We start from the raw sequence: 13,418 nt of genomic DNA, 5'->3' as shown, positions 1-13,418 counted from the left end.
TTCTAGGAATTGTGGTGATTCATCTGAATTTAAAAAGTCATTTTTCCTTTTAAATATGCACCATAACATCCCTACAGGACATTTGCCAGATATTGCAAGATTTGTTTTGATGATTGTGTAAACTATTTCTCCAGATTCAGACCTGGGTAGTATTTATGTTCAGTGAGGAAAGGCATCCAAGAATTCTTTAACCAGCACATATGTCTGCAGCTCTGGAAATCTAGAAGAGTATGTGCAGGGGTAGGTTTGTCAGGAAGGAGCCCTTCAGTAAAATTAAGAGTGTGCGGTCTACTTGTTGTGTTACTGATCAGCTGTTGCCTGATTTCATTCAACATGTCTGCCTTATTATATTAATTCATGCTCTGAAAAACAAAAAAAAAAAAGCTCCCAGACATGTAACTCTAAATGTAAACACTGTAGCAGAGTTCTTCATGAACTCTCCTGCAGGAAGGAGGCATTTACCAGTTACCTACATTTAAAAACATACAGGTTTTGGGAACTACTAGATCTTTAAGTAGGAAATAAAGGCCTGTGTTCCCCTCAGAAAAGAGACCATGGCTTTCCTAACACTCCCCACAAGCCATGCCTTAAAACAGAAAACACTGTCCTCTATCTTAAGATGCAAAACAGCCCCCCATCCCACAGGAATTTGCTTAGTGTAATTTCATGCCAGACCTGACCAGATTTCAGTCCCTTCTCATTTAATTACTGACCAATCATGACTACTGAGCTCCTAGTGAGCCCTTAGCTGAGTACTATGGAAAAAAAAAAATTACTGTCCTCAGCAATGTTTCTACCACCCTTTCCACCCTCTCAAAAGAAATGAAAGTTTGTCTAGAAGAAATAATAATGAGATGTGAAGAAAGTAGAAGGTTGAAATTGGTATTATAAATTAGACTTCCAGAAACTTGAGAAATAATTCAGCATGATTTTACTTGATTCATTAGACATGGTTTTCTGATACTTTGTTCTGTTTAACCCAATGAATTCCTCTCTCCCTTCTCAATAAAATTGGAAGTATTGCCATTTTGATAATTAATTCAAGATGAAATGCCAGATAAAACAATGTGCAGAAGTTATGAACAAACATACATACTTCTTTCTCCAAATAGCATTGTGATTATTTCCCTGTAGCTGTGCACTGAAAATATCACCAAGTGGTATAATTTTATTGAGGTAGTGCTTTCCTATATTTTTAAAACTCAAAATTGATAAGGAAAAAGTCTTGTCTTATTCTTCTCTCTTTTTTAACTGAGATACATTAAAATGTAGTCTTGATCTTACCATGTTATTTCAGATGTACATACATGGACACACAGTGCTATGCATTCACCATTTATTGTTATAGATTAAGATTCTATAAAATACCATAAAATTATCCTTATGAGCCCTTAAGTTACACTTATTTTTGAAGGGAAAGGTTCTAACCTTTGTAGCCTTGGGTTGTATTTATGTAATGCTTTTCCCGCTTTTCCTTGGTGTCTTTAAGGCTATAAACAGTGGGACAACCTCTTTCCAGATTACTTCATTCCACTCTCCTGTGTGATCATAGATCCAGACCAGGCTCTTGTCAACTTAAGCAGGGTCAGATACTATGGGAATATACGTTCCTAATGTTACTATTCTTGATTTTTCTATGTAATCTGCTTACCTTCTAATTCATTTTTTAAAAAATAGTTTATTGTCAAGTTGGTTTCCATATAACACCCAGTGCTCATCCCCACAAGTGCCCTCCTCCGTTCCCATCACCCCCTTTCCCCTCCTCCCAACCCCCACGAGCCCTCAGTTTGTTCTCAGCATTCAAGAGTCTCTCATGGTTTGCCTCCCTCCCTCTTCCCACTATTCTAATTCACTTTCTATGTGTAGACCAAGTCTGACATTTGAAGCCCCAAAGCAGAAGCTCTTGACATGCAAAATTATTTTCTCCATCAGTGGAAATGCTCCTTTTTTGTGTGTAAATTTAGAGTGCATGGCATTAAGTCACATTGCCTTCAAGTAAAAAGAGAGGTAACCTTATGTTATGTCTCCCCTTTCCTCTGAGATCCCAAGGATTTGTAGGATTTTGGTAACTGACATTTTGAAAGAACAGCACATATAATATGCAACCATTCTACAGTTCTGGTGCTTTCCCTGCAAAGAGTGGATCACTTAATCAAATAGTACACTTCCTTTACTCTTCATTTCTGTTTACCTAAAGAGTGATCCAATAAAAAAGTTAATGTAACTTTCAAGACTACTTTAGCACTCAGAAACTCCAGACCACCTTGTATTTTTAATGAGAGTATGTATGTTATTACTGTGACAGCTTTCACAAATCTCAGCACACATTAAGGAAGAAATGCATTCTCCACTGTTAAATACAGCATCAGTCACCACTAAGCAAGGGCACATTTTTTTTACTGCCCTGTAGCAATTCTTTTCAATGTTAAGAAAGGGTGTTGATTAGTTTTTATTTATGCCATACATATTTAGGGTATCCAATTGAGGGGCCAGACTCATTTATCTGTCGTACTTGGCAGGCAGTTCAGCGGAACCAGAATTGTAGCAGAAGAGCACTGAACGACTGAGAGTCACCAAGCTCTCTACCCGTCCTGTACTCTGTGAAGTGCAGGGCATGGAGACATGGGTGTTTTTTGAATGACCACCTTTGCCTCTACCCTTGGTTTTTTTTTTCTTCAAACCTTCATATACATGGGCACTTACCCTGTGAGAAAGTATTCCCGAAATTGGTGACAGCAGTGTTGAACAAAGCCATCAAGATTCTCTCCTCATGGCTCTTACATTCTGTGGAAAGAGACTGTAAAAATCCAATAATCAAACAGGTAAATAAGACCATATTAGGCTGCAGTAATGGCCCTGGAGGAGACAGCATTGTGTGCCAGAGAGTAACAAAGTGTGAATGGGGAGTGAGCAGTAAGTTAGATGGTCTGGAAGCCTCTTGGAGAAGGTGACACATGAACTGAAATCCAAAGAATAAGGCAGAACCAAGTATACCGAAGACAGGAAGAACACATATTGTGAAAGTCCATAGTAACAGTTATGCTGTGTCCAGAATTCTGTTGGATTTAAAGTTACTAGGCACAGAGACGTACTTACTGGCCTTTCTATGTCTGGCAGCATCTGAATTGGGCTTTTCGGTATGATTTGTCCCGGGAAACACTTGCTAAATTAAATAGATCAATCTTGATGGCAGTAATAGATAACTATCTTAAGATCCTATTCTGCACAGTGCTTTGAATGATAGTCCAAAATACTAGATGTTAAAACTTCTGAAATAAAGGATTAATGTTTGGTTGGATCTGTTTTCACACAGTTGTGCTGTGTCTTTTAAGTAGAACACCACCTGAATGGTAAAGTAGGCAGACAGCAGAGTGATGCTTATACAATAGAGGCTGTTTCTTCAGTTAGTCATTTTGTGGTAGAAAACATGTATGACTCAGATGCTATCCTCTGAGCGCAGACAGGCTAGTTCAAAGTCTCTTCTGTAGGTCAAGGTTAAGGGATTCACAATATTTTCACATTGCATTTGGCATGTAGAACATGTTATTACTTAATTATTCTCACTTTTCCCCCAAGAATTGTACTATCATTACTTAAGTGAAGGGAAGAAAATACTTCCTATCTTTCTATTAGCATAAAACCAGGGAATGTGAGAACTGGGAGGGACTAAGGAGAGAGGAGTCATTATTTATCACCTTGAGGGAGACTACCTGCATTCATAGTTCTGCTACTGGCAGACTGTGTGATCTGGGGCAAATGATGTAACCTCCCTTTGATTTTGTTTGCCTATTTGTGAAATGGGGACCATAACACTAGTGGCCATGGAGTTTAAATGAATTAATGCATGCAAAGTGCTATGAAATGAGTTTGGCACATATAATGGTTAAAGAAGGTGTTTTATGTCATAGTCTTGTGTAAAGTTCTCAGGATCCCCATGGGCCAGATTTATTCCTCAAATAAGTTGACTGGCACAATGTTTCAGATTTTTTTCAGAGTTACCAACATTTGGAAATAGAGTATTTCATAAAACAACTAGATTTTCTGCTCATTTTGAAAAACTAAGAGGTCTGCCAACATTGGGCTCACAAACTCCCATGGTGGCTATTAGGAGTCTACGACGAGTGGACATCCGTTTTATTCTGAACCTGTCTTCTCCAATTTCTTATATTCTCCATCATTCTCCATTGCATCCCTCATACTGAAGGGCTACCCATTGCTCTTCACCTACAAGTAATGGAACTTACTGTCCCTCTCTTTCCAGAGCAGAAGAGTACTGACGGGTTTTGTATTCCTGTTGGATATGCCAAGCAGCAGAGAGGAACAGAGAGCAATTGCAGTGAAAAGCATTCTTTAGTCAAATGTACTCTCTTAAAATTGAAATCCTGTAGAGCAGATATGTCAGAGTCACAACCCATGTAATACTACATTTAAAAAGAGGCTTATATAATAGTCTGTATTTTGAATATCTCCACTGAAATGTTACATCCATTATCTCCATGCAGTTACTTCTTGAAAATATTAGTTCTGTGTAGTTCAAGCAAAATTTATTGTTTAGCATGTACCCGGCATTTCTTCCATTAACAGAGGACAAATATGATTATGTCACTGTCATTCTCTTAGGAGCTTATCGTCCAATGATTGAGCCAAGTCTGAAAAAGATGTCAATGTGTATGCTAAAGTGTTCTCTTCTGTTTCTCTTTAACTCAAGGGGGGTTTAATGTCACCCCAAATCCGTTCCTAATATGAGGCTATGAAGTGAATTTTAGTTAATAAGTATAAATATTTTAAAACAGCAGAGGTTTTCCCTTGAACCATGCATTTGTTTTATTATTTTACTTATTTTTGAGAGCGAGAGAGACAGCATGAGCAGGGGAGGGTCAGAGAGAGAGGGAGACACAGATTCTGAAGCAGGCTCCAGGCTCTGAGCTAGCTGTCAGCCCAGAGCCTGATGCGGGGCTTGAACCCATGAACCGTGAGATCATGACCTGAGCTGAAGTCAGATGCTTAACCGACTGAGCCACCCAGGCACCCCTGAACCATGCATTTTGTAAAGTGACTTTTATCTTCTAAAATCTTATGTTTGATTTTTACATAAATGGCAATAAGCACACCACAAGGAAAGGCAACTTTCCCACCCTCTGATTTTCAGCTTTACCAATGAAGGGAGCTCATTTTGAACCGCAAAGTGGAATATACCTTGTTGGGAAATGGTTTCAGAGTCCTGTTTAATGTTAAAGATGTGCTGGCAGTTGGAGTTTCCATAATGTAATCTAAGCAATCATTTCCTGGGAAGGTTCCAAACTTGCTGAGTCATTAATTTAGCATACCAGGTTAAAGAACAAATTCAGTCTCTAGAAAAGCAGGGTATTTTATCCATGTCAGTAGGTGTTCAATGCATATAGGTTACTTTGGCTGTAATTTCAAATGAATACAGTTAGCATAAGAATACTATAGACACTTATCAAAACTTAAAAAATTAATCTTTGTAATCCTTATGTAATCTCTAACCTGACTAAAACTCAGCTTTCGTCATTTTTCTACTCTCCTATTCTTTCCTGTCCATGATGTGATATATCACTGAGAACAGAAATGAATTGTTTGTACTTTGTATCATGTATAATTTGCCAAGTCAAGTCATTTACATACACGCACCCCAATACCATACTTGGCACTCATGTCGGGGTTCTCACAAACATTTCCCACCTGTAACTTGATCTAAACTCCTCCAGTCCGGAAAAGAACAGGTCATAATACCAAGAGCTAATGTGGAAATGTAAATTTTTAGAAGTACACCCTTATGCATGTGCTTGCCATAATTATAGACACGGGAATTTGAGATCTGTGAATTTTGAGCCAGTTTTTGCTCTGAACATAATAGTGAAACCGAATGAAACAAAATGTAGCTGTGCTCTTTCCAGAGCATTTTACCTTTCCTCCCTTCTCCCATAAAAAAAAAAAATTCAGCAGGTTGCTCAGGTTCAACAACTACATGGTGCCAAACTGGAACAGCAAGTAAAAGTGGAAATCAGTTTAAACACCATTTAGTTAACCTAGTAAAATCTTCACTAGTGTTGATGGGTAAGGAAGAATTTTCTCTTTACTGGAGTTAACTTTAAAGAAAGATCTTATTTAAAATGCTAAAGGACTGTGCACATTACAATTATACAAATAAGTAAAAAAGTAAAATGAAGTTAAGGAAGAAGTAAAACAATACTATTTCTCTTTATTTTAAATGGTAACATGTCACATGCACAAAAGTCTGGTTGTTTAAGTCAACATTACCCTTGACTTTGACTTACCACGAAATCTAATTTCATGTTGAAGTTACTGTAAAGATCAAGTTGGTTGGCTTTATATCAGTGAGATTTTGTTAAGCATCTGTTTTCTTTAACATTACCAATTTCTAAATTCCCTACTCTGTAACTTGATGCAACAAACAAAACACTGTAATTATGCCTTTCTGGTGTACATAGCTTCAAATAAAACTTCACCTAATAATTGAAATTACATATTTTTTGGCTAAAACTAGTAACTGAATATTAATTACTAATGACGAATGTATCACTGTTCTGAAAATACTTAGGAGTGTTTGGTTTGTGTTCGCATCATTAGAAATAGTTTCAAAGGAATGATTAACAAGATTACAGAAATGTTCATTCTTAAACATTCACATGAACAATGATAAATGTGTATTACAGGGCATGGCTTTATTTCATAGGCTTTTGTTTTTCTCTTTGTTTTACAACTTTTATACATCAGTGAAGGCCTTGTTTTGCATTTTGGTTGAAGAATAGATAAGTATCTCATAAGCATTTACAAAGTTATCAAATAGTGACCCCATCTTCCTTTTTTGTCTTCGCTGAGATTTCTGTCCTTGTAGGGAAAAGTGCATGCACGTGTGTGTGTGTGTGTGTGTGTGTGTGTGTATGTTCATGTGTACACTTCTGAAACACAGAATATAATTCTACAAACAAAACTTCTGAAGGCTTTCCCATTCTCCCTTTCCCAGAGTGTTTGTTGTCTAGTAAAATTAAACAACATAAACTCCTTCTAGCAGTAAACCATTTCCCACCGAAGTCACCATGCATGCAACCCATCTCAGGATTTTAAAGCTTTACTTTTTAGTTTAGAAATGGGGCCACATTGAAATTAATGTATTTGAAACTATAAGAAAAGGTAATGATACATATTTCTGGTCATGATCCCAACTGATTTTAATTTTAAAATGTCGTGAAGAGCAGGAGGGCATTCTTTATTAATCCTATTAAAACCTCATACTGCATTTAAATCTTAAGTGCTATTAAAGTCTTAATTTCTGACACTTTAATTTATAGAATTTGTGGGATGTTATTCTGTGCCAAGGATGCATGTGGCTGTGTGAATCTCACCATTGCCTAAATGTGTGTGTAATACAGTCTGTGGGCCACAGTGACAGCTAACTTTTATTCTGTAAACTCATATAACATTAAAAAAAATCCTTATTTAATCCTACCTTGAAGGTAATAAAATAAATGACTTCTAGTTTAAGGCTGTGTTTAAGTGAATGTTACCATGTTGGATAACAAGAAAACATTCAATTTATCAGATCACCTCTTGCTCTTCTAAGTGGATTTGCATCATGGTATAGTAAATAGTCCTTTGTGAAACTGACTCTGTGAATACAGCCTAGAATTTAGTGCCTTAAAATTAAGGAAAATAGCTAAAGGGTGATTTGGTCAACTTTTCATAGGATTTTCCAAGTCTGAGAACATTTTAAGTCTGCTAAGAAAGTGTGACATCGGGTCAGCTTTTATTCTTAGTGTTGAAACTTTCCAGCTATGGAAAAATATCAGTTTTCATGTTAGTCTGTGCTTAAAACTGGCCTGTTGGCTACAGTTACTCAAGAAGGACACATAAAACTGGGACCTAACCCTGTGGACTTAATTATTTTTCAGTTCCATTGAAGATATTTATTCAGTATATTCGTATTCGTGATTCTGGTTTGGCAAAGCTGTGGCCTATCTTTATAAGCTCCCTAGACTTCTCTGCAGGAGCTGAAGCTTTCCAAAGTAATTATCTTTTACAATTATCTTTTATGGGATTGTAATTATAAATGTAACAGTAGACATAATATCCCTATGACAAATTTAATCTCAAATTTCTTTTTATTATAGCTAGTGAATAGCCAAATCAAAATTTCCCCATTTGGTAATAAACAGTGTTACCTATTGGTGCCGATAGTCATTGAAATGGGTGGACTTGTATGTAAAAAGGATTTCTTTCTCAACTTGTCAGTAATCATTCCAAAGCAGGCACTGAGTGAGTAAGGTGATAATATAAGGGCTCTGGAGGCAAACAAAGATAGGTTCATGTTTTGGCTCTGATTAGTATTTGACCCAAAAAAATATATTTCAACTTTATGAGCTTAGTTGGCTGAACTTTCAGTAATAAGGCCTGTCTTGTGAAGTTCCTCACACTATGATTACTAAGGGTAGGAGCTTAATAAATGAGATGTATAAGTATAATAACTACTAAAAAGTAAGTCAGTTCCTCCTTTATTCTGATGATTCCAAAATACATTTATTCTCATGATTCCCAAGTACATTTCTGTGATATCAAGAGCTATATGATATTGTCCAAAAATCATAGAAAACACAGTTAATTTTAATTCATTTATTACTTTTTTTTAAACTCTATGAACTGGGCTGATTAAATAATTTTAAAATGAGAGACAGGAGTCTACAGAGATCTAATTATAAACAAACAGCCATATTTGTGTGGCTTTTGTAGTCCACTAGTTGATTTGTTTTTCAATTGTAAAAATGATAGTATAATTTTAACTCTTCACTTTTATATTGTTGAGGAATAATATAAAGCCATATATATTTTTTCTTTGAGGGAATCCAAAGGAACTGTAAGCACTTTCCAGGTAATGTACTATGTAGGGCAGACAGGTGGCATTTACTTGTTGTTTTCTATCTTCCTGAACTGCTTTAGAAAATGTCCAGGAAATAGCATGTGCAGTGGGAGTAAGGACCATTTTTTATTTGCTTTCAACTTTGTACTTGTGCATTATAACTAATTACATTACTTTTTAAAAGCCAAAAATATTTTGAAACTCCTAGAAATCAGGTTCAAATATTTCTATCTCTAGTCCTCTTCTTTTCAGACTTATAAAGTAAGTCAAATGAGAGAAATAAAGGAGGTAGAAATTATATTAAATAACAGAAACACAGTTTTATTACTGTCATTTCCATATGGATTAAACCACTAAAAAGTAAAGCAAAATGCAATTAAAAACATATATACTTTTAGGGGCACCTATGTGGCTCAGTTGATTAAGTGTGTGATTCTTAATTTTAGCTCAGGTCTTGATATCAGGGTCCTGAGTTTGAGTGCTGCATTGGGCTCCACGCTGGGCTCTGTACTGAGCGTGAAGCCTACTTAAAAAAAATTATGTATATATCAAGTCATCTCTTACATCTTATTATCCTTTATTGTATTTCAAACATATAGCAAAAGTCACCATCAGAGTCATTTATTGGTCGAGAAAAGAGGTCGAATTCCCAGTCATACATTGGACGACCAATTCAGCTCGACAAGATTTTGATGTCTAAAGTGAAAGTGCCACACACATTCGTCATCCACTCCTACACCAGGCCCACAGTGTGCCAGTACTGCAAGAAGCTTCTCAAGGGGCTTTTTAGGCAGGGCCTGCAATGCAAAGGTAAGGATGATCTTGCCACCAAATATTTGTCACCAGCCAAATTTTGATCTGGATCTGGAAATTAATCCTCAACCATTTAAAGTCCCTGTTGGTTTTTTTGTTTGTTTGTTTTTCTTTTTAATTTACAACTTTTCTTTCTGATGAATTCTTGGTTTTTCTTTCCTTTTAAAATCATTATGACCAGACTGCAGATTCAACTGTCACAAACGTTGTGCGTCAAAAGTACCAAACAACTGCCTCGGTGAAGTGACCATTAATGGAGGTAGGTAAAAGGTCAGCAGTCACATCTGTGCTTCTTTCCCATTCAGGAGTGTGTCTGTGATGACTTAGCTGGGTTTCTTTTTTCTATGCAGATGCTTGTGACCGACCCAGCCCAAAGTAAATTATGGGCTCAGTTTGTTCTATTTTACTGTAGAAAAGCACTCATCATTGAGCTTTGATGAAAAAACAAACAAACAAAAACAAACAATAACCCCAAGAGCTTTGCTTGATTTTTATGCAGTGTACAACTAGTACTGAAAACTTGGATGTCCAGTTTCTTGCTCAGCTCTCTTTTTAATACTCTAGTCCTAGTTTGTTTAGAAATGTGGAAAATGTTGGAATGCCTGCAAGTTTTAGCTCTCAGTTTCTTTTTCTCTGTCCTTTTCATTCCAAGCAATGAGATGGAAATTAAATTTTCTTCCCTGTCAAGGGAGGGAAGAATCAGAGACTGACCCATCAGGAAATAATCATCCCTGCCTCCACTCAGTTAATTCTATTATATGTGTGCTTGTTAATTTGAATCTTTAATAACAATACAAAGAACTTTAATTCAGCCGATTGAAAATATATATTGTGTTTTATATTTGGGACTATTCATTTGGGGAAACCCTAATGGTGTAAATTAACTTTGAAGGACACCTTAAGAAAAATACCATGTCCTATAGGAACAGCTTACATTTTCTCCCCAAGCAGTATTTCTAACACACCCTTAGCATAGTATTTGACTTAGTACTGTAGCCTTACTTTTCCTGTAGATAGTGGATTGCTTTATACCTTCAGTCTAATATCAGTTTTGTGATTCCTCTGGAGGAAAAATAAAATGGTGACAGAAGACCAGAGAACAAATTGAACAATTTTGTTGCTAAAACTTTCAAGAATAAATGGTTATCTTTGCTCTAGGATTTTCTTCTCTAGAAGAAATATATATCTAGAAGAAGAGGGAAAGTCACTCAAAAGTATTCCTGTACTAGTTTCTGCCTTGGAGATTTATGAATTAGCTGCCAAAATGGAGAGCTTGGCAATCTTCCGACTTTCTGTGGCATGTAGAATTCACTTTGTTCAGGCCCAGGAAATGTCAGTATGTGCTTGGTAACTGGAACCAAGGGGAAACAGTGAAGTTTTTGATATTGTGGATTACTTTGAAATTGCATTTTCCCATACAGTCAGAAAAATCTAGTAAAATGTGAATTTTTGAAGCTTGGCAGGTGAAGACAGTTCCCCTGATCAGTCTATTTTCCAAGTTTAAAGTAAGTATTCTGCATTAGTAAGTACAGTTGACCCTTGAACTGACCCCCCTGCATGTAGTCAAAAATGTGACTATAACTTTTGACTCCACAAACACTTAACTAATAGCCTACTGTAAGCCTATTAAAGATAACATAGTTGATCAACACATATTATGTACTTATATGTATTAATATTATATTCTTACAATAAAGTAAGCAAGAGAAAATGTTATTAAGAAAATTGTAAGGAAGAAAAATACATTTATAGTACTGTATTGATAAAAAAAAATCTATGTATAAATGGACCCATGCAGTTCAAATCCATGTTAAGAGTCAGCTGTCATTACAATTTATTGCATTATCACCAACTGCATAATTACAGGATTCAGTATTACTTCAAATATCAAATATCTTAAGTATTTAAAAGTTACTGCTTATATGACCAATTTAATATATTGAAATCCATGACTTTAAAAGTTACTAGAATAGCAAGAATCAATGACCCCAAGTCTTGCATGTGAAAGTTTCCCTCATCTTCCCATGTATCTCTTTTTCCCAGAAGGGCTGTGCTACTGAAATAGATCAGTTTCCTCTCTACTTTTCCTGGTATCACTTTGTTTCCTAGAACTTTGCTTCTATCCATCCCATCCTTGGCTTCCTGCCAAGCCTCTCCATGACTTTTGATGTTTTCAGGCTTAGGGGCACAAAAAAGAAACATCTGCATGTAAAATTATCTGTTCATCCTCTGATAAGTTCAGACACTTATGAAATAAAAAGGGAAAGAGAAGATAAATTCTTGAAATCAATGTTTTTTAGGGCTTCCAATTGAATGTCATAGGATTGCCTAACTCTCGTAACCCCAACTCTAGGATTTCAGGCTTATCTTCATGAGTGCAAAACAATTTTTCAGATTTGCTTAGCCCTGGGGCAGAGTCTGATGTGGTCATGGAAGAGGGGAGTGATGACAATGACAGTGAAAGGAACAGTGGGCTCATGGATGACATGGAAGAGGCAATGGTTCACGACGCCGAGGTGGTGATGGCAGAGTGCCAGAATGAGAGTGGGGAAATGCAGGACCCAGACCCAGACCCAGAGGAGTCCAACAGAACCATCAGGTAAGGGCTGTACTCCGCCTCAGTCCAAAAGGGTGATTTACTTTCTAGGGCACTTTGATATTTTAGTCTATTGAAAAAAATTTAAAGTAAGTGCTTGATTTGCAAATGAATGCACTCTGAACTATAGAGGAAAGCTGGTGGAGTGAGGGGGTCAGTTGCCTAGGAGCAGTGTATTTTGCATCCTCTACCTAGCATTGCCTCTTTCTGTGATCCCTTTTCTTTTGCATGTGAGAGATATTCATATTTGCCATCCACAAGTTTACTACTAAATTAGTGTTTGTTCATTGCTCACTGTGTGAAAGATCAGGGGCCAACCTCAGCAGACACCATCTACCTTAGAGCTGACCCCTGATACAAATGTCACATAGGTCTACTGTCTTTGATGTTATTTCAGAAGTATGTAACATTTTACATTTGGGATTTAATCATCTCTACTTCTTGATTATTAGATGGTCCCCATTTTTGATACCAGGGATCAGCACACTGTGGTCAATCAATCTGCTGCCTGTTTTGTAATAAAGTTTTATTGAAACATAGATATGACCATTCATATTGTCGATGGCTGCTTTTGCACTACAATGGCAGAGTTAAATATTCTGTAGAACTTAAAAATGTTTATGCCTGGTCCTTTACAGAAGAAGTTTCTCAACTTCTGATTTATATTATAAAGTGTATTCAGAATGTTGTGTCCCTTTTATAAATGCCATATTTATGGACAGTCTGGAATTGCTCATAAGAGGAGAGCAATAAAATAATTGGATTTTTTCCATGAATGACATAAGAAATATTTTTTAAATACTGGAAAAATATCAGTCTTATGACCCAACTGTCTTTTGAAAGTATACATTTATTTCTGTAGTATCAAAATTGGAGGAATATTGGGAAAGGTGGTTGCATATATGCATAGGGTGTAGGGAAGAAGACAGGAAGAGACAGACAGGAAAGGCAAAGAATGCAGTGAAGGATCTGCATAATTCATGAACAATAATTATTTAAAAGACAGTTTAAATAGCAGATTCTACTTTTTATGAAATTATCCAGAGTGAAATTCATGTTAAATGATATTATACAAAATTAATATTTTGCCTGTAATATGTAATAAGTAAGCAG

General features: G+C 36.3%; 1 protein-coding gene across 2 annotated transcripts in view; it reads left to right on the top strand.

Moving 5' to 3' along the window:
* The window catches only part of PRKD1 (protein kinase D1), a 143,865-nt gene that overhangs the window by 74,766 nt on the left and 55,681 nt on the right, over positions 1–13,418 (top strand). For both annotated transcript variants that reach the window (XM_039256379.1, XM_039256378.1), the window contains 3 exons: positions 9,496–9,706; positions 9,891–9,968; positions 12,104–12,308. In XM_039256379.1, coding sequence (XP_039112310.1) covers positions 9,496–9,706; positions 9,891–9,968; positions 12,104–12,308 — 494 coding nt within the window. The remainder of the gene's footprint in view (positions 1–9,495; positions 9,707–9,890; positions 9,969–12,103; positions 12,309–13,418) is intronic.

This window comes from Hyaena hyaena, unplaced genomic scaffold (genome assembly GCF_003009895.1).
Source record: "Hyaena hyaena isolate Hyena2069 unplaced genomic scaffold, ASM300989v1 scaffold_567, whole genome shotgun sequence".
NCBI classification, from domain to species: Eukaryota; Metazoa; Chordata; class Mammalia; order Carnivora; family Hyaenidae; genus Hyaena; species Hyaena hyaena.
The sequence above is the reverse complement of the archived record's forward strand: the minus strand, read 5'-3'. Positions and strand labels throughout refer to the sequence as shown.